Source organism: Polypterus senegalus, chromosome 5 (assembly GCF_016835505.1).
Source record: "Polypterus senegalus isolate Bchr_013 chromosome 5, ASM1683550v1, whole genome shotgun sequence".
Lineage (NCBI taxonomy): Eukaryota > Metazoa > Chordata > Cladistia > Polypteriformes > Polypteridae > Polypterus > Polypterus senegalus.
The window spans coordinates 108,469,503-108,496,282 of record NC_053158.1 but is presented as its reverse complement, the minus strand read 5'-3'; the positions used below and the strand labels follow the sequence as shown (position 1 = coordinate 108,496,282).

Here is a 26,780-nt window from a genome sequence, read left to right as displayed (position 1 = left end):
ACACTATCCAACATTGGGTTAATGCAATTCGTACACGAGGTACACTAATGAACAAAAGACCGCCGGGGGCTACACGAACGCCATGTACCCCTGAAAATGTGGAAAGCGTACGACTAGCCATGCTGCACAGTCCAAGTCAATCTGCTCAGAAGCATACTTCTGAACTTGGCCTCAGTAATCGTTAGGTAAGGTGTATTTTGCATTTAGACCTGCATTTCCATCCCTACAAATTGTCAAATGCTATTTCAATATGAACTCAAATCTTTCAATAAATTTTTTTGTAAGAAAAATTTAACAATTTTGTGATTTTGTAAAAAAAGTCCGTCCATTCTGCCTCACCCTGTACTTGTCAATTAAAACTAGTTATAAAACTGCAGTTGATGAAGAATCATCTCATTACTCAAGTCAGTCTTTTCAAGAATGACATATTAAAAACACAGAACTGAAAACAAACAAACAAATAAAACATGGGTATGATTATTATTATTCTACTTGAGAGTCTGTGGTCCTTTGGTGGAAGAGAGAGGAAGGGGGGTTGGAGGAGCAGGGGGCTTCTGGGCCACGACACTGAAGTGGGAGACTTACTGTACAGGGAAGTCAGTCAGATCTTGACGCAACTAAAAAGAAAAAGATTCCCTTATCACACATGTGTGTGTAGAGGGACTGACTTTTCCATTTTTTGCTTCAGTATCGTTTTGGTATGAGGTACTGAGGTTCGACAGCTGGTATCAGTACCAAAGGCAAAATGTTTGTATCATGCCAGCACCAATCCTGATTCAATCTGTCCAAGTACAATCCTTTATCCTTGTTCTTCTCCCTTCCTTTGTACATTTTGTTTTGCGTTTAGCATTGCGGTTTCTTGTGGAATTCATTACTACTACCGGTCGTTGTTGAAAACAAAACTGTACATTCATCTAAAGCTGGCATCCATGGCCCACGACGCAATGCAGTATGACATAGCACTCATTACTAATGAGGAGCAAACATTGCCAAGTTTGCTTTGCCGTGAGTTCCCGAAATCAGGGGAACGTTTGTGATATTCGTAGAAGAAGTGCATTGAAGTCAATGGGGAACAACTAACTGAACTAGATTTGCCTGAATTATAATGGTGCAGTCGTCTTTATAGTGTCCCTGAGGGCTAGGGAAACATCTGCTAACTGTACTAGGCTGATTATTTTGGCCAAAAAGGCAGCAGTGCTAACCACTGCAACACCATGATATCAAAGAAGAAGGTATGCAGTCAGAGACGCACAATCATAGATTTCCTCAAAAGAGAGCAGAAGAGCTGAAATCATAGTTAAAAAAATCTGAAAATAAAATGTAGGATTTTTAAAGGCAGAAAATTCAAAGTGGCGTGTCATGATTGAAGCCGCTGGCTTGTTCTGTTTTTGGAAGTCATGCTGAAGGCTCTCCAAACTGTCTGTGCTGATGCTTTGCACTTTTTCTTCAATTGAAAAGACAGAAATGTCTTGTAAATAGTAATAAGTCTTTTGTTATTATTATTATTATTATTACTATTTATAGAGCCTCCATAGCTCATCGGGCTCCTTCAAGGTTTGTTTTTACTCTCGCCGTGCCACGCCACAAAGGCCGCACGCCTACATCTCTTATGTTGACATGGAAGTCTAAGATGGACCTATACATCTGGCTACAAGCACAGATAACTCGTCCTACAAAGTCTGTAATGCAAATGATCAGCATTATATGCCCAGAGGCTGATCTCATCAATGTCGACTATTACGGCTATGGAGGACGTCACACTGGCCTCGCAAAACATTATGGGGCACTGGTATTAAAATTTGTTTAAACTGGCCGAATTATCAGTAAATAATTCGACAAACAAGGGTGAACACGAATGCAGCAAATTCGCTGCGAATAATGCTTTGGCAACATTTGCTGAACTGCACTAATCATTACCTATACAAACTGAAGCCAGTGTTAGAAAGCATCATCCATAGCCAGCAGAGGAGAGCACCCAATATGGCGTCACACATTTGGCCAAAAACAAATTCAGGTTTTTACCCTTTGGTCCAAATACCAATTGTGCAATTTATTTTTTGTTGTTTTTTGTCACACAATTTCAGTGGTCAAAAATCCAGAACATTCCTACTTGCATCCACCTACACAAACGTGTTATTCGTGTTGGCTCTTCACTTTACATTAAAAGTCCCCAAATGAATATCAGTAAGATAAAAGTCACAGTTTATTAAGCAGTTTAACTCTAACTCAGCTGTAGTTCCATGTGTCCCATTAGATTGCCTTCCCTTCATATCTCTACATTAATGTTTCGCAGATCCTAAAGTTAACCCATTAATGGAGCCAAAAAACTGAACTCCAGGATGTAGGCACTCCACACTTCTAGAAAACATGGCTTCCTTTTCCTAGTACACACTATGATGGCTTGAGGACTCGCTGCTATCAATTGTTTGGGCTTCACTATGGAATGTGTGCACTTTTAAGAATGATGTATGTTGTTAAAACACTTGAGAGTGCAGCATTTATTGATGACATAAATCATTGTGCATTATTTATATAAGTCTGCAAGTGGCACTGTGGAAAGTGGACGGCATCATTTGTACGATGAACTGATTTTCTTTTTTTTTTTTGGTTTAAGATGCGATCTTCTGAAACTTTGATCTGCTCAGTGTAAAGTTATTTTGTCACACTCATGTTATACATTAATTTGGCACAGGAGATTTTGTTTTTTAAAATGGAGATTTTTTTTTTTTAAATAAATGAAAAGAAATGCCATGTCAATTCTTTTGGCATAAAACAAGGTTCATACAGGAACAAAAAAGAAAAAAAGAATGCCTCTGACATTCCTTAGACTAGTCATGGGAAACAATGGGAATTGGAAGTAATACATCTTATTTCAAAATTCTTGACACTTTTTCCATGTAAACAGAAAATAAATGCAAAACAAAAGGCATAGTGTTTAACAATATGTGTGGAATTTCAAGATGTGGATAAATACTTGAGAACATCTGTGGCTTGAAAATTAATGTATTTGTAGAGTTTAAGGGTTTTTATTTGGACCAGTACCTTGTAGGCACCATTTTCAACCACAAGAGCAGGCACAATATTTTGTTTAAATAAAATAACACTTTACTTGAGAAAACAAAAATCCTGTAGCAAATTATTGTATACCAAGACCGTAAAACATTCCTTTGACTTGAAAAATACTGCAGGTAGCCTTTAAATATTATTGTGTCGTAATTGATGAGGTCTAAAGAAAACAAAATGCATATTTTGTTACATGCACCCCTCATTTCTGTGCTGTTCCCATTCAATGGAACAAAATTACTTTGTCCAACCAGAGACTTCCACTATCATTTTTATTTTTTTGCTATTCAAGGTTAGTTCTTATTTCTCAAATATTTTCCTTGAGGTTTCCAGAAAATGCTCATCCAGCTTTTGACAATATGGTCGGTCTGTTATTGAAGTGTAAATAACAACAAACAAGTGGCATTTGGTCAGCAAACCACTGATGTGTGCCCACCCCACACACCACCAGCTGGAAATAAACGTCAAATACAAGCAAATCCTACGGCAGGTGGTTTATTGGAAGAGCCATCACAACTCTTATTCCTGAATAATCAGATCATGAAACATTTTTTTAATGATTGCTGCATACAGTAAAAAGAAAATCTGAGACTATCATAATTACATAGTAACTGAAATATAATAATAATAAAAGCAATAAATGGTTATTATTTTAACTATATCTGAACTCTTTAAACCCAACTTATTTTACTTACTGAATTTACCGTAGAAATGAAGGAAAACACAAAAAAAGAGTTTGGAAGGAAAAATTAAAATGGACATATTTAATCTCCTTATTAATTTTCATTCATCAAATATTTACTCAATCTAAAAGTGGTTAATGTTTCACTTTCAAGTTATATAAAAAAAACAAATTACAGAGGATTACCTGCAGGATAATATAGCCAAGAAGATGAAGGTGTCGGTCCCTCATGGCTCGCGAGCCCACCAACACATCTGAATTGTGACAATAGTGCCACTTGTCATTCACAGATATGACCACCCTGAGAAAAAGACGGCAAGTTCAAAGGTGAGAAATACCAAAGCTGAACAAATGTCAACTTTATTGTAAATACCTGAAGATGTTCTTATAATATAATTTTTACTTCTTAGTCTGAACCAAGAGGACTTTAAACTGTGGCTGCATAATATGTTTGTATGGCACCTGCTGAGCTAAGGATCTGCAAAGAGAAGTGAGCTTAGCTAAGAGTATTATTGGTACATGGTTTTCTTTTGTTAAGGACATATACATATGCATTTTATACATAATGTTTATACATAAATGCATATAAATAATAGCAGATCACCAGCAATTGATCATTTTTTGTATTGTCTCCTGATAAAGACCTTCATCCTGTCCCTTAGAATAGGGGATTGTCCTGTAACATAAAATACTGCCTACCATATGATTTTCCCAAATATTATAGCAAGTTTTTTGGTGGACACTAGGCGTTCTTTCTGTTACACAAAACTGCTCAAGAAGCTAAATGAAATAATTTAATATGTACAGGTGATTATTTAAAATGTCTTGTATTAAAAATTAATCAGTGTTATTTTAATAAAACAGTGGCCTATATATGTTTTATTATATACAGTGGTGCTTGAAAGATAGTGAACCCTTCAATAGTTTCCATATTCCTGCATAAATGACTTGCAACATCATCAGATTTTCACACAAATCCTAAAAGCAGATATAGAGACCCAGCTAAACAAATGAGACAAAAATATTGTACAGCAAAACCTTGGATTGCAAGTAACTTGATCTGCGAGTGTTTTGCAAGAGCTAAAATTTAATAAATGTTAACTTGATAAACGAGCGAGGTCTTGTAATACGAGTAGTACATATACACTTTGTCTGCCGAGCATCACGTGATCACAACTGAGCAGATGGTGGTTCTCTCTCTCTCTCTCTGCAGGATCGTGGGTAATCGTCTCCCATTCTCTGTCTCAGTTGGCGTGCCTCACTCATATAGTCAACATCCGCACGAGTGTATACTGTTTACTATAGCATTGTGACGACGTGTGTGTGTGTGTGTTGTAGCGTGCGAGTTCCTGTCTTGCACCCCAAAACACAAAGCCGAGTCTCAGTTCTTTAGCAAAGCCAGCTTTATTCAGCTTGAAACAGGAACAGCACGGTTATTTATTGTAGCGGGATCTGCCACTACAGAGACAGCAATCAGGCAGGGTCGTCATCAGGTTAATGGTCAAGTAATACTGTGCTCTGCATTTATAATGTTCCTTGTATCACCCATCAATGTCTTACAACATGTCTGTGAGCTTTTCGGATTATCTTTTACAGCGAACTACTACAGTGCTTCTGCATGTTGTCCAGTTGGGTGTAATCCCAAAAGAGAGTTTAGAAACTTTACAGTGCATAAAGCATTTTTTTTTTTAATTTTGTGTCCAAGTGTAGTAACTCTTCAGGCAAAAGCAACTGTCATTGGATAGGTTCCTTGTTAGAGTCGCAAAAAAAGAAGAATATAGTGAGCCAACAGATAAGCAGGGACTCTGTTAGAGTGAAAGTCATCCTACATAATGACCCTCCTCCTCCTCTCTCTCGTCTCCTTCACACCAGCGACGATTCATTTCAAAGGTAAAGTGCAGGTTAATTTGTTTTATGTATTTTTACTTTATATATTGTATTAATCATTTTTACATGAATAGATTTGTGTTGTGGAACGAATCATCTGAGTTTCCATTATTTCTTATGGGGAAATTCGCTTTGATATACGAGTGCTTTGGATTGCAAGCGAATTTCTGGAACGAATTATGCTCGCAAACCGAGGTTTAACTGTACTTGGTTATTTATTTATTGAGGAAAATCAGTATTACATATCTGTAATGGCAAAACTATGTGAACCTAGCAGGTAATCTGAAGGTGAGATTACAATTGGTGTCACGAATCATGGAATGACAATCCAGTGTGAACGGGCACCACATTTATATTAAGAGAATGGTGTTCTATCAAGAGCTTCATCTTCAAACATGTATGTGAAGTATCAGTGTGTCATGCCACAGACAAAGGGCATTTCAGAGGACCTCAGAAAAAGAATTGTTGGGAAAAGCTACAAAATCATCTCTAAAGAGTTGGACTGCACCAATCCACAGTCAGACAGATTATATACAAATGGAGGAAGCTTAAGACTATTGTTACTCTCCACAGGAGTAGTCAACGAATAAAAATCATTCCAAGGGCAAGGTGTGTGACTGTCTGTGAGGTCACAAGAGAACCAAGGGTAACCTCTAAGTAACTAATAGCCCCTCTCACTATGGTTAATGTTACTGTTCGTGAGTCCACCATCAAGGGAACACTGAACAACAGTCATGTGCATGGCACAGTTGCAAGGAAAAAAAAAAAACATTGCTTCCCATCTATAGTTTGCTGAAGAGCATGTGGACACGCCTGAAAGCTACTACAGTGATGTTTTATGGACAGATTAGACCAAAATACAAGTTCTTGGTTCAAATGTTTGGAGGAAGAAAAACACTGCATTCCAGCATAAGAACCTCATCACATTTGTGAATCATGGTGGTGGTAGTATCATGCTTTGGGCCTTTTTTGCTTCATCTGGGCTATGACAGCTTGCCACTGTGATTTGGGAAAATGAATTCTGAATTATACCAACAAACTCTAAAGGAAATCTCAGGACTTCTGTCCATGGACTACATCTCAAAAGAAACTGAGTCATGCAGAAAGAACACAACCCCAAGCACACAAGTTGTTCTACCAAAGGTTAAACGGGAATTGAAGAATAAAATAAAGGTTTTGGAATGGCCAAGTCAAAGTCCTGACATCAACCCAATAGAAATGTTGTGGAAAGACCTGAAGTGTGCAGTTCATTTGAGAAAACCCAGCAACATCCCTGGTTTGCTGCAATTCTTTATGGTGGAATGCGTTACAATTCCTCCAGGCTGATGTGCAGGACTGATCAAGACCTTGCGACCCACTGCAATTGTGATATAGTCAATAAAAAGTGAAATACTCTGATGACACTGTTGGAAAATTGTATTTTTGCCCTGTGCAAAGTAGATGTCTTAAACGAGGGTTAAACCGGGAGTTTTAAAGAATTCACCCTAAGTGCATGTAAACATCTGACTTTATTTTCCTCAATAAATAACCAAGTATAATATTTTTGTCTCATATGTTTAGCTGATACATACATACATACATACATACATACATACATACATACATACATACATACATACATACATACATACATACATACATACATACATACATACATACATACATACATACATACATACATACATACATACATACATACATACATACATACATACATACATAGCCACTTTATTAGGTACACCTGCTTGTTAACACAAATATCTAATCAGCCAATCACATGGCAGCAACTCAATGTATTGAGGCATACAGACATAGTCAAGAGGGCCTGCTGAAGTTCAAATCAAGCACCAGAATGGAGAGGAAAAGGGAGTTAAGTGGCATGGTTGTTGGTGCCAGAGGTGCTGGTCAGAAACTGCCGATTTACTGGGATTTTCACACACAACCATCTCTAGGGTTTATAGACAGTGGTCCAAAAAAGGAAAAATATCCAGTGAGCAGCAGTTCTCTGGGTGAAAATGCCTTGAGGAAAATGGGCAAACTGGTTTGAGAGGATAGAAATGCAACACTAATTCATATAACCACTCATTATAACCAAGGTATGCAGAAGAGCATCTCTGAATGCACATTGAACCTTGAAGCAGATGGGCTATAGCAGCAGGAGTCAACACCGGCTGCCACTCCTGTCAGCTAAAAACAGGCAACTGAGGCTACAATTTGCACAGGCTCACCAAAATTGGACAACAGAAGATTGGAAAAACAAGCCTGGCCTGATGAGTCTCGATTTCTGCCTTGATATTCGGATGGAAGGGTCAGCATTTGGAATCAACAACATGAAAGTTTGGATCCATCCTGCCTTGTATCAACAGTTCAGGCTGGTGATGGTAATGTAATGGTGTGAGGGATATTTTCTTGGCACACTTTGAGCCCTTCAGTACCACTTGAGCATTGTTTAAATGCCACAGCCTACCTACTAAGTATTGTTGCTCACCATATTTATGGCTGCAATGTACAGTAATCCCTCGCTACTTCGCGGTTCACTTTTCGCGGAGACAGGACTTTGCGGGCTTTTAAATATAGTAGTAGTATTTCCTAGTCTAAGAACAACAAATCAAGTTCGGTGACTAAGTGCATTGTAACACAGACTTGCAGTCACAGCTTTGACCATGCTTATGAGCCACAGGATTCTTAACGCAAGCAATGTGACTGCAAGTCTGTGGCAGACATAACTGCAACAAACAGCTGCTCAGAACGACTGTGCAAAGCGGTTACTTTAATTTAAGAAGCCCCGACTTTGTCATCCTCTAAGAAGTCTGCATCGGAGTTGTTTGTTGTAAATCTGGCATCTGATAGCTGAATAGCTATGCCTGCTCTACAGATGATTAATTAATCAAAAAGCTGCACTCGCTTAAGCCCACCCTTTCAAGCTTGACGGGTGAAATTGACAGATTTCATTTCATGGCATATTTCAAGTTGTGTGTGGTGTCACTGAAATAAAGAATTCAATAAATACATGAAGAAATTAATGAGAAAAAAAATCATGCAGTTTGTGACAAATTTAATTATTTATTGTTGCTTATTACTTTGTATTAATTGTCACATTTCACAATATTTTTATTAATTGGCCTATTTTATTTTTTCTGAAATATTTCTCCAAATACTTTTGATGAAACAGACTTTTCATTTTGACTCACTGAAATGGATGTTTATACGGTCATAAATACAATGCTTCTTTTGTAATGTATATGGTTTGGTAATAAAAATATAATTTACATTTAAAAAAATGACAGAAAATCTTTCTTTGGAAAGCAGAAGCAGTTCTGACGACAAGCTTTAGTAAGTATTTTCGGGAATCAATCTCTGCCACTCACTTCAAAATGAAACCACTGATCTAAAGATTGTGTTTTTAACATTCTGGTTAGGTAATGTCAAAGGGTTATGGGAATCTGGGGCATATAGCTGAAGACAGAACACTAACAGCTTTTTAAAAATCTTTTTAGCATATATTGTGACAACAGCACTATAAGCTAAAATAACCAACATAATGGAATAAATGGTCTCTGGCTTGTAAATTTTAATGTAACTGACTGTGTTGCTAATTCTTATATTATTTTTTTAAGCTGAGAGAACTGTGTGAAGAGAGAGTGGGAGATTGGCAAGTAGTGAAAACCCAGCTGGTATTCTTTGTATTCTTTATAATTAAACCGCTTATTCTATGCTGTAACCTTTTGTGGTATTAATGTGAAGGAGGATGAAATCTGATAAGTGAATTTCCATCTCATTATTGTGGTTGTGTTTATTATTTATCCAGTATTCAGCTAGAGAATTGTATAAAGTATTATTATTACTACTACTACCTCTACTTCTATGACAATGCATTTCTCCAAATGCAGTTTGTATTTTTTGGTAACATTCCAGTTCTGATTTTTGGCAATGCTAAAAGACTTGCACCCAACAGGCTAGAAGCTATTAAAGAGTGTTACATTTCTTTTAAAATAATGCACCCAAATTTGCAAAAACATATATCTGACAAATGCTTTTTAATACATTTGATTGTTTCTTTAAAAATAAATAAATAAATACATTAAAGCAGGTCTACAAGTATTGGTGACAAAAAAGTGGTTTCTATTCATCAGATTTGTGCAGGAAATCACTCAGTGGTGTTGTGATTAAGCGCTGCCAACCTGTGATAAGCCTGGAACCTTCATTAAGCCATAAAGAAACAACCAACCTTCCATTGCACAACACATGTCTCTTACCCAGCCACCCATGGGCCAGGACTGTTGCAATCAGAACTGTAATTTTTATGTTTAAACGTGAAAAAAAAAACATTTTTCTATATAACTCTCCAAATGTATAAAATAAAGATGTCACAATTTTACAATCAATTCAATTTGAACAAATAAAAGTCAAGATTAAGTCAATATGTAGCACTGATAAATAAGGGGTTTGTTAACAACAAGCACATTTTGTGCTGTAGACACCAGCTATACATCATGTTTGGAATTTCCTTTCATTACTCAACATTGTTAATAAAATACGTGGGGCTACATGAATGTCTTAATTTACAACTGTCATGAGACATTGGACTGATGGAAAGGGCTTCCTTAGATGAAAGTAGAAATAGATAAATGAGGGGAAAAAAAAAATCAATAGCCATTATAAAAGTCAAAGTCAGAGCCCAAGCTGACCAAACTTAATGTACAGTACGTCAAAGCATATATTTACTGCCCAACTTTTATTTTAGGTACTCTCAGCAGAGCCTTATCAACAGGCAAAGCTTTTTTAGCTTTCAAATGTCTATGATAGAATCGCCAGAACTCACCTTTTGACTTCCTCCATGTGATCAGCAGACCTCCTATCCTGGTCAGTTTGACATCCTGGGCTATGCAGCTGGAGTGGTGATGCAGGACTCAACACCTCTTTGTCAGCACCACTAAGGTCACCCCCATCTGGGTAGGTTTCATAAAAGCTGGGCAGTTCATGCTCCTGGCCTTGGGAGGATGTGTCTCCTTCCAGGATTTTTCCAATAGGAAACTGGAAGAGCGAGGAACCTGAAAGCACTGGTGAGCACTCTGCTACTCCCACCACCCCACTACTTCCAGCTTGTGTTAGACAGTCTGAAGGGCTGCTGAGGGTTGAGCTGTCCTGGCTTTCCAATGACTGTTCCTTAGTCAGACTTGCGTAGTAATTGGAAGGTGGGTAATAAGAGCTATATTCCAATGAACCATTCCCATTTCCCATCCTCTGACCCAATGTACCTCCTGAAGTAGGAGGTGGGCGCATATGATGGGAAAGAAAAGACACCTCCTGTACTAGGTCCTCTGGTATTCGTTTATCCGAACTGTCATCAACTGAAGTTGGAGAAAATGGAGAGAACTTCTGAAATTCAGAGGTGAGAGCCAGTACTGCAGATTGAGAGTCCAAGGCTTTGGGAGGAATTGAACAGTGACCAACAACAGAGTTTGCACTGGGTGTGCTGGAGGAACTGGCAGCAATGGTCCCTTTGATCTGCAGTACATTTCCTGAATTGTTGATCCATAGAAGGAAATCTACAACCACAGTAAAACACACGAAAACCATCACTGAGTTACATTGGAGTATTCAACATTTCAAAGAATAATAAAAAACAAGAAAGTCAGCACTTTTGTCCTCAGCAAACTCAAGGTGTGCTAACCAGTAGCTCACTTTGTATTTCTCACATCCCAAAAATGTACATGGTAAATTAAATGGCAACTCTAAATGCTTATTTTTGGCTTCAGCAAATATTGCATTTGAAAAACATAGTTATTCATACACTTTTGATCAACAGTCACCAGGACAAAATGTACTGCATGTGTATACATTTAATTTTTGTACATATATTAATTATACATTAGAAGGGTTTTTAGAAGTTCCAACCAAACCTGGCCTGTTGACAGCTGTATGGATTAACTGCTGGACTAGCACCTACATGACATGTAGGGATCTGTATAAAATACACTCCTAAAAAACACATGCTTAAGGAATAACCTGCAATTTTTCAGTCCTTTCAGGCTGGTGAACACACACAGCAAAAAACAAAATAAACTTGATATAAAGAAACAGATGGAATTGTTGGTTAACATATTTTCTTTATACTTTTAGTACATAGCCCTGCCAATTTTACCCCAATCAGATAACAGCAGAGGTCTACTTGTCAACATCAAACACTGAAAGTCAAGAGAGAATTACCTGTATAATATCCGGGGGCCAACACCACATCCTGTTTGTAACACTGCTCTCCAACAAGCTGCCTCAAAGCCTCTGCAACAAGCCCTTTATAGCTGTAAGATGTCAAAACAAATAGATTAATAAGCAAGTGCTGCAAATTGAAAAAAAAAAATGAAAAATAGGGGTTTGGCCTTAAGGGAATTTTCAAGGACTTTGTTAAATGGTGCGACTCAAACCACCTACACCTGAACACCAGCAAAACCAAGGAGCTGGTGGTGGATTTTAGGAAGACCAGGCCCCTCATGGACTTCGTGATTATCAGAGGCGACTGTGTGCAGAGGGTGCAGACCTATAAATACCTGGGATTGCAGCTAGATGATAATTGGATTGGACTACCAATACTGATGCTCTGTGTAAGGAAGGATAGTCAGCTCTGAAGACTGGCATCCTTCAACATCTGCAATAAGATGCTGCAGATGTGCTATCAGACGGTTGTGGTGAGCACCCTCTTCTACGCGGTGGTGTGCTGAGGAGGCAGCATAAAGAAGAGGGATGCCTCACACCTGGACAAACTGGTGAGGAAGGCAGGCTCTATTGTAGGCATGGAGCTGGACAGTTTGACATCTGTGGCAGAGCGACGGGCGCTGAGCAGGCTCCTGTCAATCATGGAGAATCCACTGCATCCACTGAACAGTGTCTTCTCCAGACAGAGGAATAGCTTCAGTGACAGACTGCTGTCACTGTCCTGGTCCGCTGACAGACTGAGGAGATCGTTCCTCCCCCACACTACGCGACTCTTCAGTTCCACCCGAGTGGGTAAATGTTAACATTATACAAAGTTATTGACTGTTATACCTGCCTCACACTCTCTCCGTGCATTTTTTAACTTGCACTGCATTTTTATCACTCTTTAATTCATATTGTTTTTATCAGTATGTTGCTGCTAGAGTATGTGAATTTCCCCTTGGGGATTAATAAAGTATCTATCTATCTATTTTCATTAATTTAGTGACAAGTAGCATTAAATCTTTCATTTCGTTTTTTTTTTTTTACAGCTTTATGAACTGTACGCATTCACTAAAACTATTTATTTGAATGAAAACATAATTAAAAATATAATCAATGTAAAAAAAAAGAAAGAGGAAGAAAAAGGTTCTCTTCACAAGGACATTCAGTTTTAGGTGATCTAAGGCAGATTATAAACCAGGATATATTATGGGGCAAAAAGCCTTTCGATATTAATCTTGTTATCAAAGAAAAAAAAAGAAAAAAAAAAAAAGCTTCAAAGACTGGCCAGCAACAAAGTAAAATCTAACATACTTCCATCATTTAAAAATCAACTGTCAATAAACATAAAACACACTGCATACTCTCTTGTAGAATCTAAAAAGAGAAAGCTGAAACAAAAGGAAAAAAATAAAACTGAATCTGAAAATGAAATATGCATTTGAAAGTCCTGTCTAAATTTTAGAAATCACAAGCCGAGCATTGTTTTAAAATATATGACGAGAAAGTATTAAACTCGTGCATTTTCCCTTTATCAGCAAGACCATGAATTTGATTTTGTTAGCATGGAAATAAAAATGTAGAGGTTATAAATAAATTGTAGGATCATTTAGCTTAGTACACAGACAGCTAATGAAAATGTATCGTCACTTTTTGGATACAGTTATTTATATATTCATTTGCATCAAACAGAAAAGAGTGAGAGAAACAAAGAGAGAGAGAGGTACGTACTTTAGTTGCAAGCACTAAAGGCTGAGGAATTTTGGAGGTGATACAAAAGAGACAGCATATCTATAGTCATATGAAAAAATTAGTACACCCCATGAATTTTTTTGTTTTTTAAACATACAGACATATCAAAATATGATCATCATTTAAACAGTATCCATAGATAAGTATACTAACATCAAGGAATTTTTATATTTTAAAGTCAATTGTATAATTTAAAAACACATAAATGCTGATTTTCACATGGAATATGCAAGTACACCCTGACATTTATCAAATAACATAGTTTGTGATACTGTATGTTGTAATAAGGATTTGGTCAGAGTCGATAAACAGAGAGAAACAGCATAAAAAAAGGTGTCAGGGTATATTAAATGCTGTCCCAAAAAGATGTGTTTTAAGTTGCCTTTTAAAAGAATAAACAAGCAGGTCTCCTGGTTTAGAGCAATATTTTTTTTCCCAAGTTTTATCTGCAAACAGAAAGATTATTAATTTTGCTTAATACTAACCTAATGCAAGTGTTAGTTAAGAATACTTCTGCCACTCAAAGAAACATCAGCCATAGCTAGGAAAGTGCCATTTAAATCCAGAGTCCAATTTGGCTACACAAGACTAAAAGCAAAAATGATGAAAGGGAATTCAATTAACTAATGTGAAAATGCAAGTGCTGTTCACACTTGTTGCATCACAGTCTGCAACAAATTTGGCTTACAAACAAGTAATCTGTCTAATGACATTTTGTTTCTTCACTAAGAAGTATGAAGCCAGGTAACACAATTTATGAGAACCATTATGATTTTGGAAAGTCAATGTTTAGAAACTGAGAATGAAAAATAAATTTTCTTTCTAAAAGGTGAAGCTTAGCCTAGTTAGCTAGCTACTGTTTTGTGCCAGAAATGAACAGTATAATTCAAATAGATGGTCTGTAGGGTCACTTACACTACTATTGTCAAAGTATGGTGGTAAGACTTTGTTTACCCAACACTGTTGTATAAAAACACTTGAGTGATTCCATAAGCGCTGCCTCCAGAAGATTTTCTACACCAATTCCAGTGTTCTCACTGAAGGAAAAACAACCAGCTTTGAGGCAATGACCCTATAAAAATTAGTGCACTACAAAGGCCACAGCTTAAAAAAGCCTGACATTTCACCCCTGAGACAACTCCTATATGCTCCAGGCTTGCGCCAGTGTCTGAGAAGATGGGATGGGCACAGAAAGTGGTTCAAATACACATTCAAATACTACCTTACAATGACAAGGGAGGAGAACCTACATCTGCATTCACTAATCCAGTATGTATAGGATCAGCCATCCAAGTACAAACAGATAATCCATTCTTGTTTTGAGGACTCACAGAAAGACATACTACTTTATTTTTGTCACTTTAGCCACTTTAACCTAAGGATGACAGAATTCTAATGATAGATATCAGGAAAATAAAAATCATCCAAATTAAAATATTAATGCTATACAGTACAGTACAAACTTCTTTAATTTTACAATTTTCTTTCAAATTTTCTCCTTACTATATACAGGTAGACAAGACTATGCACTACAAACTGGGGATACCAGACAAACCTACCATGGGACACTTAGTACAGCTGATACAGCATACCAAGAATGCTATGAAAAAATGTTTTTCAGTAGCATAACAATTAACTGGGATTGACAAAGGACAAATCAATAGTCTTTGAGGCAAGTGAGGTCAAAGAACAAGTGGCTGCTTGGGCCTGGCAGTGTAGCGGTGCCAACAGTAATAATGCTTCAAGGTACTCTCCACCATAGAGAAAAGTTTGGGAAGCCCAGAAAAACAAAAATAATGGGAGAACTTGTGCACTGGATGACAGACCATCACTATGATGGCTGGTTACCTGAAGAGCCTGTTAGAAGGAACACAATTAGAACATTGTGAACATCATTGAGTACAACCCATTACATATGAACATATACGATGTAGTTATTTGTTCTAGTTCTACGGATATTTTTTCTTCTTGATATAGTCAAGCAAAAATGAATAACTTGTACAGTTAGGTCCATAAATATTTGAATAGAGACAACTTTTTTCTCATTTTGGCTCTGTACATTACCATAATGAATTTTAAATGAAACAACTCAGATGCAGTTGAAGTGCAGACTTTCAGCTTTAATTCAGTGGGTTGAACAAAAAGACTGCATAAAAATGTGAGGGAACTAAATATCTTTTTAACACAATCCCTTTATTTCAGGGTCTCAAAAGTAATTGGACAAATTAAATAACTGGAAATAAAATGTTCATTTCTAATACTTGGTTGAAAACCCTTTGCTGGCAATGACAGCCTGAAGTCTTGAACTCATGGACATCACCAGACGCTGGGTTTCCTCCTTTTTAATGCTCTGCCAGGCCTTTACTGTTTGTTTGTGGGCCTTTCTGTCTTCAACAAATGAAATGCATGCTCAATTGGGGTTAAGATCAGGTGACTGACTTGGCCATTCAAGAATTTTCCACTTCTTTGCTTTAATAAACTCCTGGGTTGCTTTGGCTGTATGTTTTGGGTCATTGTCCATCTGTATCATGAAACGCCGCGCAATCAATTTGAATGCATTTACCTGGATTTGAGATGACAGTATGTCTCTGAACACCTCATAATTCATTCAGCTGCTTCTGTCCTGTGTCATGTCATCAATAAACACTAGTGTCCCAGTGCCACTGGCAGCCATGCACGCTCAAGCCATTACACTGCTTCCACCGTGTTTTACAGATGATGTGGTATGCTTTGGATAATGAGCTGTTCCACACCTTTTCCATACTTTATTCTTGCCATCATTCTGGTAGAGGTTGATCTTGGTTTCATCCGTCCAAAGAATGTTTTTCCAGAACTGTGCTGGCTTTTTTAGATGTTCTTTAGTAAAGTCCAGTCTAGCCTTTCTATTCTTGAGGCTTATAAGTGGCTTGCACCTTGCAGTGCACCCTCTTTATTTACTTTCATGCAGTCTTCTCTTTATGGTAGACTTGGATATCGATGCGCCTACCCCCTGGAGAGTGTTGGTCACTTGGTTGGCGTAATATTGTAATACTATTTCTCGAATGGGTTTTTTCTGTTTTCACAGCTTAAGGATGGCTTCATTCACCTGCATGGAGAGCTCTTTTGACCGCATGTTGTCCGTTCACAGCAAAATCTTCCACATACAAGCACCACACCTTAAATCAACTCCAGACCTTTTATCTGCTTAACTGATAATGACATAATGACGGACTTGCCCACACCTGCCCATGAAATAGCCTTTGAGTCAACTGTCCAATTACTTTTGAGCCCCAGAAATGAAGGGATTGTGTTAAAAAAATGTTTAGTTGCCTCACATTTTTATGCAATCTTTTTGTTCAACCCACTGCCTGAAAGTCTGCTCTTCAACTGTGTCTGAGTTGTTTCATTTAAAATTCATTGAGGTAATGTACAGAACCAAAATTAGACAAAAGTTGTCTCTGTCCAAATATTTATGGACCTAACTGTATACTGTTATCACAATATATATTCAGGAATAAGGCATCACCTTATGCTGTAATAAATAGTGAAATGTAGGTCTCTGTACATCTAAGTGTCTGTGTAAAGATCTGTGTGACATTTTATTTAAAGCCTGACTGGGCATTGTCAATAAAGTCAACACAGACCTTTCGCAAAAGTACGATCTCCAGTATACTCCTGTGAAGGAAGGATTTCATCTGAAATATCACAATTTTCACTGCTGCTAATTGAAAATGTAATCTTTCTTGAAAAATGTGCATACATAGCAAAGGACTACACATAGTTGCATAAAATTCTACCGCCATTCTAATTTCAAAAAAAAGGTACATTTGTCAGAAAAACTGAAATACGTCCCGATTTGCATTCTGAAGCCATAGAACAGTTTACTTCCAATGTCTGGGCAGCAGTGCAAAAATAAATTAACAAATGTGAAGAGATTTGTGCACATCTCAGGGTTTCCAACAAATAGACAATGTAGCAGCTGGCCATCACCACAAAATTTTCTGTTGTCTCCGCAGTCATCACAAAATTAGGAAAATAATGAAAATCTATAACCACCTCCCAAACTATGCATATGCTTTTTTGAAATTCCAGACTTGAAAATTAGTACCCAATTAAATATACTCTTTCAGTAACAGCTGTCAACATTTTTTTTAACACATTATGTTAACTTGTTGCAGTCACAGCTTTACGTTCAGATTACAACACAACCAAAACTTTGTCAAGACACAATTCTCTCATGTGAAGGTAATGTGAAAGAACTGTCAGTCTTCACTAAACAATATCTCTCATGCCCTGCATCTTCAGCTATATTTAGAGGTCTGCAGTCTGATGCAATCCATTTTACAATTAATAGTGGTATTTAATGCTTTCAATTTTCTTTCCTTCACATACATTAGTTGAGATAAATATTCATGGATTGTGGTCTACCCGATATTGCTGCTTAATGTTTTTAACAGTGGCATCATGCATGTTAAGCTCTTAACTGATAAGCCAAGGATGTTGTACTTAAGTGGTATTTACATTTGCCTGCACTTGAACAATTGTGTCCTTTGAACAGTGTTAGATAGTTTTAAATTAGATGAAAATTTTATCTTTCTCAGCCATTGATAATGGGGTTCCAAACATGAAGTCAATTAGTGAAGAAAAGCATGATTGCTTAACAGTAATCACACTGCACGATGACAAAGAGAGCACTCACTCATTGCTCTTGGTGTGTGGTTCCCAAACACTCACTGTCCTGGTGTTAATCTGCTCAAGGAGGTGTGAAAGTGAATGGGACCTCTTTCCTCAGAGTCAATGTGAGCTTCCGAAGACTTAGATTTGGTATGGGTGGTGCACAAGGAAAAAGAGAATGAAGTTGGGAGAAACAGGAGTTTAGTGGGAGCACCATGAGATGGTACAGTGGAACTGAAGCACAGCTGAGCATGAAGACACAGGTTCAGCTGCCGTTTAACCAATGCTTCTTTTATGTCCCACTTTTTACTCAATTTTGTTTGGGTTCCTTGCATACCACCCAACAGCTGTCTGTGTACCACACAGGTTGAGGATCACTGCTTTCGTGTGCAACTAAATTGCTATACAACTACTTTTATCTAACAGCTGAAGAACTTTTTTTTTGTTATTTAAAAACTACACAATTTAAGGTAAATCTCTAAATTTTTATTTTTTTTAATTTTTTTAATAATGTCAACCTCACAGAAACAGCAGTTCCTTAGTTTGAAAAAAACTTGCTTCGACAGCAACAGATGTTGAATAATGCAATTAAATAATAGTAATGCATTATACCTTTGAAAATGAACTGCATGTATTAAGTATATGCTAGAGCTGTCAGAGTTAACGTGTCATCGAGCAAGACTAGAAGATTGGAAGTCATTTTGACATGGAAACTGATACTACATTATCAGTTGATTCAATGGCTGACTTACCACGCTTTCCTACGCTGAATGCATTTTACTGAGTGCTCTTTTGTTCTTTGGAAGCTAACAAACATACACAGGTAAGAAAAATATAAAAAAAAAAAAGGATAAAGCATCAATGGCAGTGTGCATATTTAGAGCCAAGATACCACATTGTTTCACAACTCTAGATATCCCTTATTATTTCCAAGTCTGTGTGCAGCTTGTCCATTTGGTTTCCTATTTCAGATTCTAGGTACATGTAGTAGCGTGCTCTGTAACACAGCAGTATACAGTACACTGCACTGTACTTATAAGCTTAGAAAATATGAATAAGATGAATAAATAGATGGATGAAAGGAAGAAGAAAGCAGGTTGTTAAAGGTTAAGATTCTCACTGTAAATAAGAATTTATGGTTAAAAAAAATTACAGAATGCCTTAATGATTATCCCAGAAAGGCTGATACTTAGGATAAAAATTTTAAATACTGCACAAATAGCATAAATATTTTAAAACATTAGGTTATAAAGCATTTCCATTGGTACCCCTAAAAGTAATATAAATCCTGCAAGATAGTTTTCAGTTGAAGCATAGATGAAAAGTAGTTTTGAAATCAGCACCACAGCATTATTTGTACAACTCAGTACATTAATCTGGACTTCCACAATTACAACAAAACACTTTAAGTTGTAATATACCAGGCTATGGCAGTGTACATGTAAGTCCACCTGCATAATACAGAATAAAGTGCTATACACCATCATATACCTAGGAGAAAGAAAGTTCTTTGTTCAAATAGGGAATAAATTGAGATTAATCAGCTTCTGTATGCAAATAATTCATGCAAGTCAAAAATACTATATATCATAATTATAATATTGTGACTAACTGCAATTGAGTATCTGATTAGTTATTACCGACCTTCACCCTATATACAGTCATGGCCGAAATTATCGGCACTACTGGAATTTTCCTAGAAAATGCACCATTTCTCCTAGAACATTGTTGCAATTACAATTGTTTTGGTATACACATTTATTTCCTTTATGTGCATTGGAACAACACAAAAAAAACAGAGAAAAAAGGGCAAATCTGACATCATGTCACACAGAACTCCAAAAATGTGCCGGACAAAATTATTGGCACCTTTTCAAAATTGTGCGTAAATCGTTTTATTTCAAGCACATGATGCTCGTTTGCACTTACCTGTGGCAAGAAACAGGTGCTGGCAATATAGCAATCACACCTGAAGCCAGTTAAAATGGAGAAAAGTTGACTCAACCTTTCTGTTGTGTGTCTGAGTGTGCCACACTAAGCATGGAGAACAGAAAGAAGAGCAGAGAATTGTCTGAGGACTTGAGAACAAAAATTGTGGAAAAATATCAACACTCTCAAGGCTACAAGTCCATCTCCAGAGATCTTCATGTTCCTTTGTCCACTGTGCACAACATAATCAAGAAGTTCATAACACATGGCACTGTAGCTAATCTCCCTGGACATGGACGGAAGAGAAAATTTGATAAAAGACAGCAACGAAGGATAGTCCAAATGGTGGATAAACAGCCCCAATCAACTTCAAAACATATTCAAACTGTTCTGCAGACTCAGGGTGCAACAGTGTCAGCTCGAACTATCCGTCGACATCTGAACAAAATGAAACGCTATGGCAGGAGAGCCAGGAGGACCCCACTGCTGACACAAACTAACAAAAGATATTGGGGCGCAATGTAGGGACCAGTGTCAGAAAGCTGGGTCTGCATCAGAGGTCATGGGTGTTTCAGCAGGACAATGACCCCAAACATACCTCTAAAAGCACCCAGAAATGGTTGAAGACAAAGCGCTGGAGAGTTCTGAAGTGGCCAGCAATGAGTCCGGATCTAAATCCGATTCAACACTTATGGAGAGATCTCAAAATTGCTGTTGGGAGAAGGCACCCTTCAAATCCGAGAGACCTTGAGCAGTTTGCAAAAGAAGAGTGGTTGGAAATTCCAGTAGAGAAGTGTAAAAAGCTTGTTGATGGTTATAGGAAGTGCTTGATTTCAGTTATTTTTTCCGAAGGGCGTGCAACCAAATATTAAGTTGAGGGTGCCAATAATTTTGTTCAGCCTGGTTTTAGAGTTTTGTGTGAAATTATGTCAGATTTGTCTTTTTTTCTCTGTTTTTTGTGCGGTTCCAATGCACATAAAGGAAATAAACACGTGTATACCAATACATTTGTAATTGCAACAATTTTCTGGGAGAAATGGTGCATTTTCTGGGAAAATTCCAGGGGTGCCGATAATTTCGGCCATGACTTTGTTTGTGCATAAAGGCAGCTCTTTAGTTAAAAACTAAAATTCAATTTGCCAGGACAATTACATCAAAAATAAACATGAAATAGACAGAATTATTAATTTATTTCTATACTAATTAGATTAAAAAAAAACATCAGAAGCACAGTGCACTATATGAGCTCCTGGATCCAAACTAAGCAAAAGTTAAATTCCAGATTTCCTTTGTATCCAAACACTGTAAGTGAGCTCAGAGCCAATATGATCTACAGAAAATAATTTGCTAGTCTGCAACTTTGCACACAGCTGTGGCAATTGAGTTGGTTCACTGAAACAGACCCATACTTGCCTGTGCTTTAATCCGTGTCTATCAAAACTTTAATGCTGGGCAAACACTTTTTTTTTTCTTTTCTTTGTTATTTAAAGACACCTGACACAAAAACAAAATTATATCTTTAACTGCTATATAAATATAGCTATAATATAAGCTTTCAAAAATGTTTTTACCTGTATCAAAAAGGTCCCATTGGGAAAAAAGGTAAAATTAATAAATGACTATCACAGATCCAATTCGTAGTTACAAATTGTTAAATTGTCAATTTTGGTATACATAACCATAGTAATATAAGTCGGTCTATTTTTTATCTTTGGTCATACTTTTGCCAAACCTGAAAAAGTTACAGATATGCCTAAGATCATAAAAGAACATGTTTTAAAAACTTTCCATATTCATTCATAAGGCAAACATTATATTTTTACAAATGTGAAGGTAATCAAAACACCTGCATTTCAACTGGTGGCATCAGATATGTACTTTTTTACTTCAGCACCGATAACCGAGATGGAAGGTTTAGTTAGCCACAATAATTCTGTGATGGCCGACACCCTGAATAAAATCGCACCTGTTAACAATTGGTGGTTTTATTTGCACATCCCAAATGGCTTACTGCTCAGATGCATCAAATGCAGATCACAGGATGCCAATCTGAGAGCTGACACAACACCACCAAACCACCCACCAGCCTAAAATAAAGAAAGCACACGTGCAATCCGCCTAGGATACCTTGGTTACAGAAAACTCCCAATTTTATATCCAGAGAGAGTAATAAATACAGTACTTATGCCCTCAAAAGCTTTTGCTGGTTATTAAAAAGTTTTCTAATCTGAAACTTTGTGGTTGGTTATTATTTTTTAGGCGTAAACAAAACAACTTTATTTTTTTACTAAAGCAATATTAAATACATTCAGAAAATGTTTGCTATAAGTCTTGCAGTTTCTACAGATTATGATCAGGATTTTAATATCTTACACTTATTAAAAAGTGAGTATGTGTATGATGCACAAGTTAAGATGTTATAGACAGCCATCTGTAGTAAGAGGTTTTCTAAAACTGCATGTTCCTGACATTGATCCTGTAGTAGCAGGCCTGATCAATGCATGTCTTTAAGATGAATTCACATAGTTCTGAAGTGAACAGCTTTGCCCTGCAAATCTTAAAAAAAGACTAACCTTAATTTGCTCTGATGGCTAATTATGGAAGATTTCAAGTTTAACTTTTTTATCTAACATTTTAGATTGGAACAGATCTTCCTGCATATGCAGGCTTACTTAGACTAGCTAGAAATTGATAAAAAATTTGATTCTATAGGTGGCCTGGCAAACCCCCAGTTAAACTACCTCTTGTTGGCTATCATTAGCATAACTTAAATTCCTTTTTGTTACTTTTTACACCGTATTTCAGTGTCTGAAGCATTGTATCATTCTGTGTTGCTAAGTAGTTTTATAGTATATATCTGGTTTTCATCCTACCGCACCAAAAGACATTTCATTTTCTTAATGATATTTTACTTCTTATTACACAATAACATATTTCACGAATTAACCAAGGTTTATTATTGATCTATTTACATCAAAAAACAAAATGGTAAAAGTGATGCCACTTAATCTTTACTTCTCTGTTGACAATACATGGACAAATTAAATAAGACTGGTTGAAAACATCTAACGAATTATGATACACTTTGACAGAAGACAATTTCCAAGAATGCTTCCAGCGATGGAGGGACTGTCGTATAATAATTTTTATAATAAAATTCTCTTTAATATCAGTCAATTAAAGACATTTTAAATTAAAGATAGCACGTGTAATCTACAGATTTACAGACTACTTCTAAAAGAACAAAACAGATGTCACTTCACCAGCATTTTCATAATATTTAAGTGAATTCTACTGATGTTAACAATCCAATACTTGACATTAACCTTATGGTATGGAATTCAGAAACAGACTCCTCTTCAACATTTAAATGTTCGTAATTGAATGATATTCCATTTACACAGTCTAGCTTGGCATCCATTACTTCCTTCTTTTGCTACAGAGAAATTAAAATATACACAATTTTAAACTTATAATAAGCTTCACAATGTTTAAGATACTGCACAGGTGCTAACCAGATGTAAACCACGACTTTATAAACCTGCTGTTTTACCACGACTATGTTGGCTTCTTGTTAAGTGCCACAATGCTTTCAAAATGGCTCTTTGGATGCTTTTCTTCTACCTTGTTATATTTCAGATCATACATTATTATGTACTTTGTACAAAATTTAAGACACTGCGTATCAGCCATTGTGACCACCCAAAACTAAATAATTCTGACAGATTGTACAAAACCTTGAAATTCTCTTCCAAGCTACTTTAAAGAATATCTTCAAAGACAGTTTAGAGCCCCTTAATAAGAGCAATTCAACTGTCATTAATATTTCTCTGCTCTTTTTTTAATGAGGCATAAAAAAAAAAAATCAATCACTCTAAGGCACTAAGATTCAGGGAAGAGAAACAATGAGGTAAAATATGATAAAATAACAAATAAATGGAAGAAATACAAAAATAATAGACTATAAATATCTGTGATTTGACAGAGATATCAAGTTGATTCCATATGCGTCTGAAAAGACAGAGAAGCGGTGTAATGAACACAAGAAAAGCCAGGCCCAGACAAACATACCGATCACAATAAAGTCACTATGACTATAGATCTCAGAATAAAATACAGTATGCCAAAATAAGTACAAAGAAATAATGTAGAATAATGAGAATTGGATGAAGGAGGAAAGGGTTGAAGAATAAGCAGCTACAATAAAACAATTAAATCAATAAAATGATTTAAAAAAACTTGATTAATGAAGTGATTGAGGCAAGAAAAAGGGACAAAAAAGCCATAAAAATGGAAGCCAGAACAGAATGCAAAAGGTTAAAGAATAGATCTCCTAAATGAGTAAGAGAAGAAAATTATGTGAAAAACACACAGATAACAACAAAGGCACATTATTAGAAAAAAATTAAAGTAGGCAGATTGGGAAAAATCTTCACAAGTTTCATGCTACTAGAAGAAGAAAAAAGCCCTACATATATAAGAATCCACATCACAGATAGAGGGATGGGTGTGGGTTTAGGGAAAGGATGCCCATTGCTGCAACTTCTTTTTTATCTATATGGAGTTACAATAGCAAAAGGCATTTGGAATGGAAAAACACTGTCAACAGCACTCTGGTGCAGTAAAGCCCAGGCAGTACTGACAGACACTATAAAGTATAATGGATAAAAACCTATACAGTATATCAACCAGCTATGAAATTAGTATTAACATCAAGAAAACAAAGGCCATTACAGTGAACAAATGAAGTGGCAAAACAGAAATGGGTTTTTCCAGAAATAAAAAGAAAACAATCAATCAAAAACAATACAAAAAGCAGCAATGAAGAGGAACTTAAAAAATAAATTTTGAGAGGCATTCAGAGAAGGGATGTATAGAATGATCAAAGCACTGGAGTGCTTTATGAGCCAGAAAAATGAAGGATAAAGAAGACAATTGTGTAGAGAAAATTAAAATTGTGGGAAAGGGGAGAAACAGATTACAGTATTTGGTAAAAATAAATAAATAAATAAATAAAATAAAAAAAGATTTCTGGACAAAACAGTTTATTTATGAATATAACCAGGATGAGGCAAAAAGAAAACTGCTTCAATACACACTACACAGAGTTTTATAGCAAAGCCTCTGCAGAGAAGGAAGATTTAAGGTCGAGACAGAGCCATAATGTGATTGACACCAAAAAAAGTGATTATACAGAATTACGAGAATAAGCAAAAAGACAGAAACCTAGTGATTTGCTTAATTTTCCAGTTTTTAAATATTAGTTATTGAATTTAGCCTTATTGCCTTTCAACATTATTAAGCTAAAAAGATATTTATGCTTAAGCTGACTGCTAAAACCCCTGAAACGAAAACTGCTTTTTAACTGCCATTACCAATAAGGTTTATAGTACTGCAAAGATGTACTTGTAATAACAAAATACTTGAAAATCATTGCATTTAACTAAATTACTGGAAAAAGATAATAGAATTTCAAGTTTATAACCAACATTACATATAACCTTCGTCCATTTTCCAAACACATTATATCCTAAGCAAGGCTGTGGGGAAGCTGGAACCCCAAGGCAGGAATAATACCTGGACAAGGCGCCAGCTCATCACAAAATTTATACATACATTTTTATAAATGCAGACTAACAGAAGATACGTGAGATGTAATTAAAGCAGAAAGTCAATTAAAAACAGAACATATAGAAATGAGAGAGATTCAACAGGTGCACTACAGTCATTTGGTAGAGCAGCAGATGTGACTCTCAAATGAGAATTGATGTCTAGGGACAACCTATCAGGGTTTCTTTCAAAAACACTTGCCCTCAATTCCTTCAGTCCGTGAAGTTTAAACTACTATTGTGTCAGGGAGAGAGCAAATGAAACTGAACCAATGACTTAACGCTAAGAGAAAACGAAAAGCTAAATTGCCCTTATCACTTCAATAGCACAAGGTAACTGAGCCTTAATAATTATTTTGTACATTGTAAAAAGCCCTGTGACAGAGGACACACACAATACACCACAGCAGCTACTTGGCTCCATGTTTGAGAGGTACTTCTGTCTAGTACAATATCTTTCTGTCATTTTGCATCACTATATGGCATAACAGCAGCAAACACTTAAGAAAATAATTGTGGTATAGGTATAAACTATGTGTTAAAATGCTGCAGCTATATGTTTGAATTGCATGTTTGGCATGTTTGAATTTCCTTCAGAAATTCGACAGAAGGTCAGTGCGGTGTAGCCATGTCCGTGCTTAACTGGTGTTATTAGGAAGATCTGTTGATCTCCTGGGGCATCTTGTTATCAGCGCTCTTAACAGCAGTCCTTTTGATTCGGTTTGACACAACGCTTACTTCAAAACCATATTTTGCTGTTCATATTTTCATGAATATAGCTGCCAATTCTTACAATAGACTACTATATTACTGTTGTAATGGTGAACAAGAGAGCATATATAGCACCTGCGACAATATGTTGCTTACATTTACCACTCATCCATTGATGTCTTCAAATGCCAATGTCTTTACAGAAAGGTTTTTCCCTTGCAACAGATGATGCTCAGTGAGCCATTTAAATTGTTCGCACCCAGTTTTAAGCACTTATGGTTGTGTCCAGATGTATATAT

General features: G+C 36.5%; 1 protein-coding gene across 1 annotated transcript in view; it reads right to left on the bottom strand.

Annotated features, from left to right (window-relative positions):
- Positions 1–26,780, bottom strand: part of fastk (Fas-activated serine/threonine kinase) — a 77,924-nt gene that overhangs the window by 2,876 nt on the left and 48,268 nt on the right. The window contains exons 7-9 of the mRNA XM_039753213.1: positions 11,843–11,934; positions 10,455–11,181; positions 3,932–4,046 (exon numbers count right to left, since the gene is read on the bottom strand). Coding sequence (XP_039609147.1) covers positions 3,932–4,046; positions 10,455–11,181; positions 11,843–11,934 — 934 coding nt within the window. The remainder of the gene's footprint in view (positions 1–3,931; positions 4,047–10,454; positions 11,182–11,842; positions 11,935–26,780) is intronic.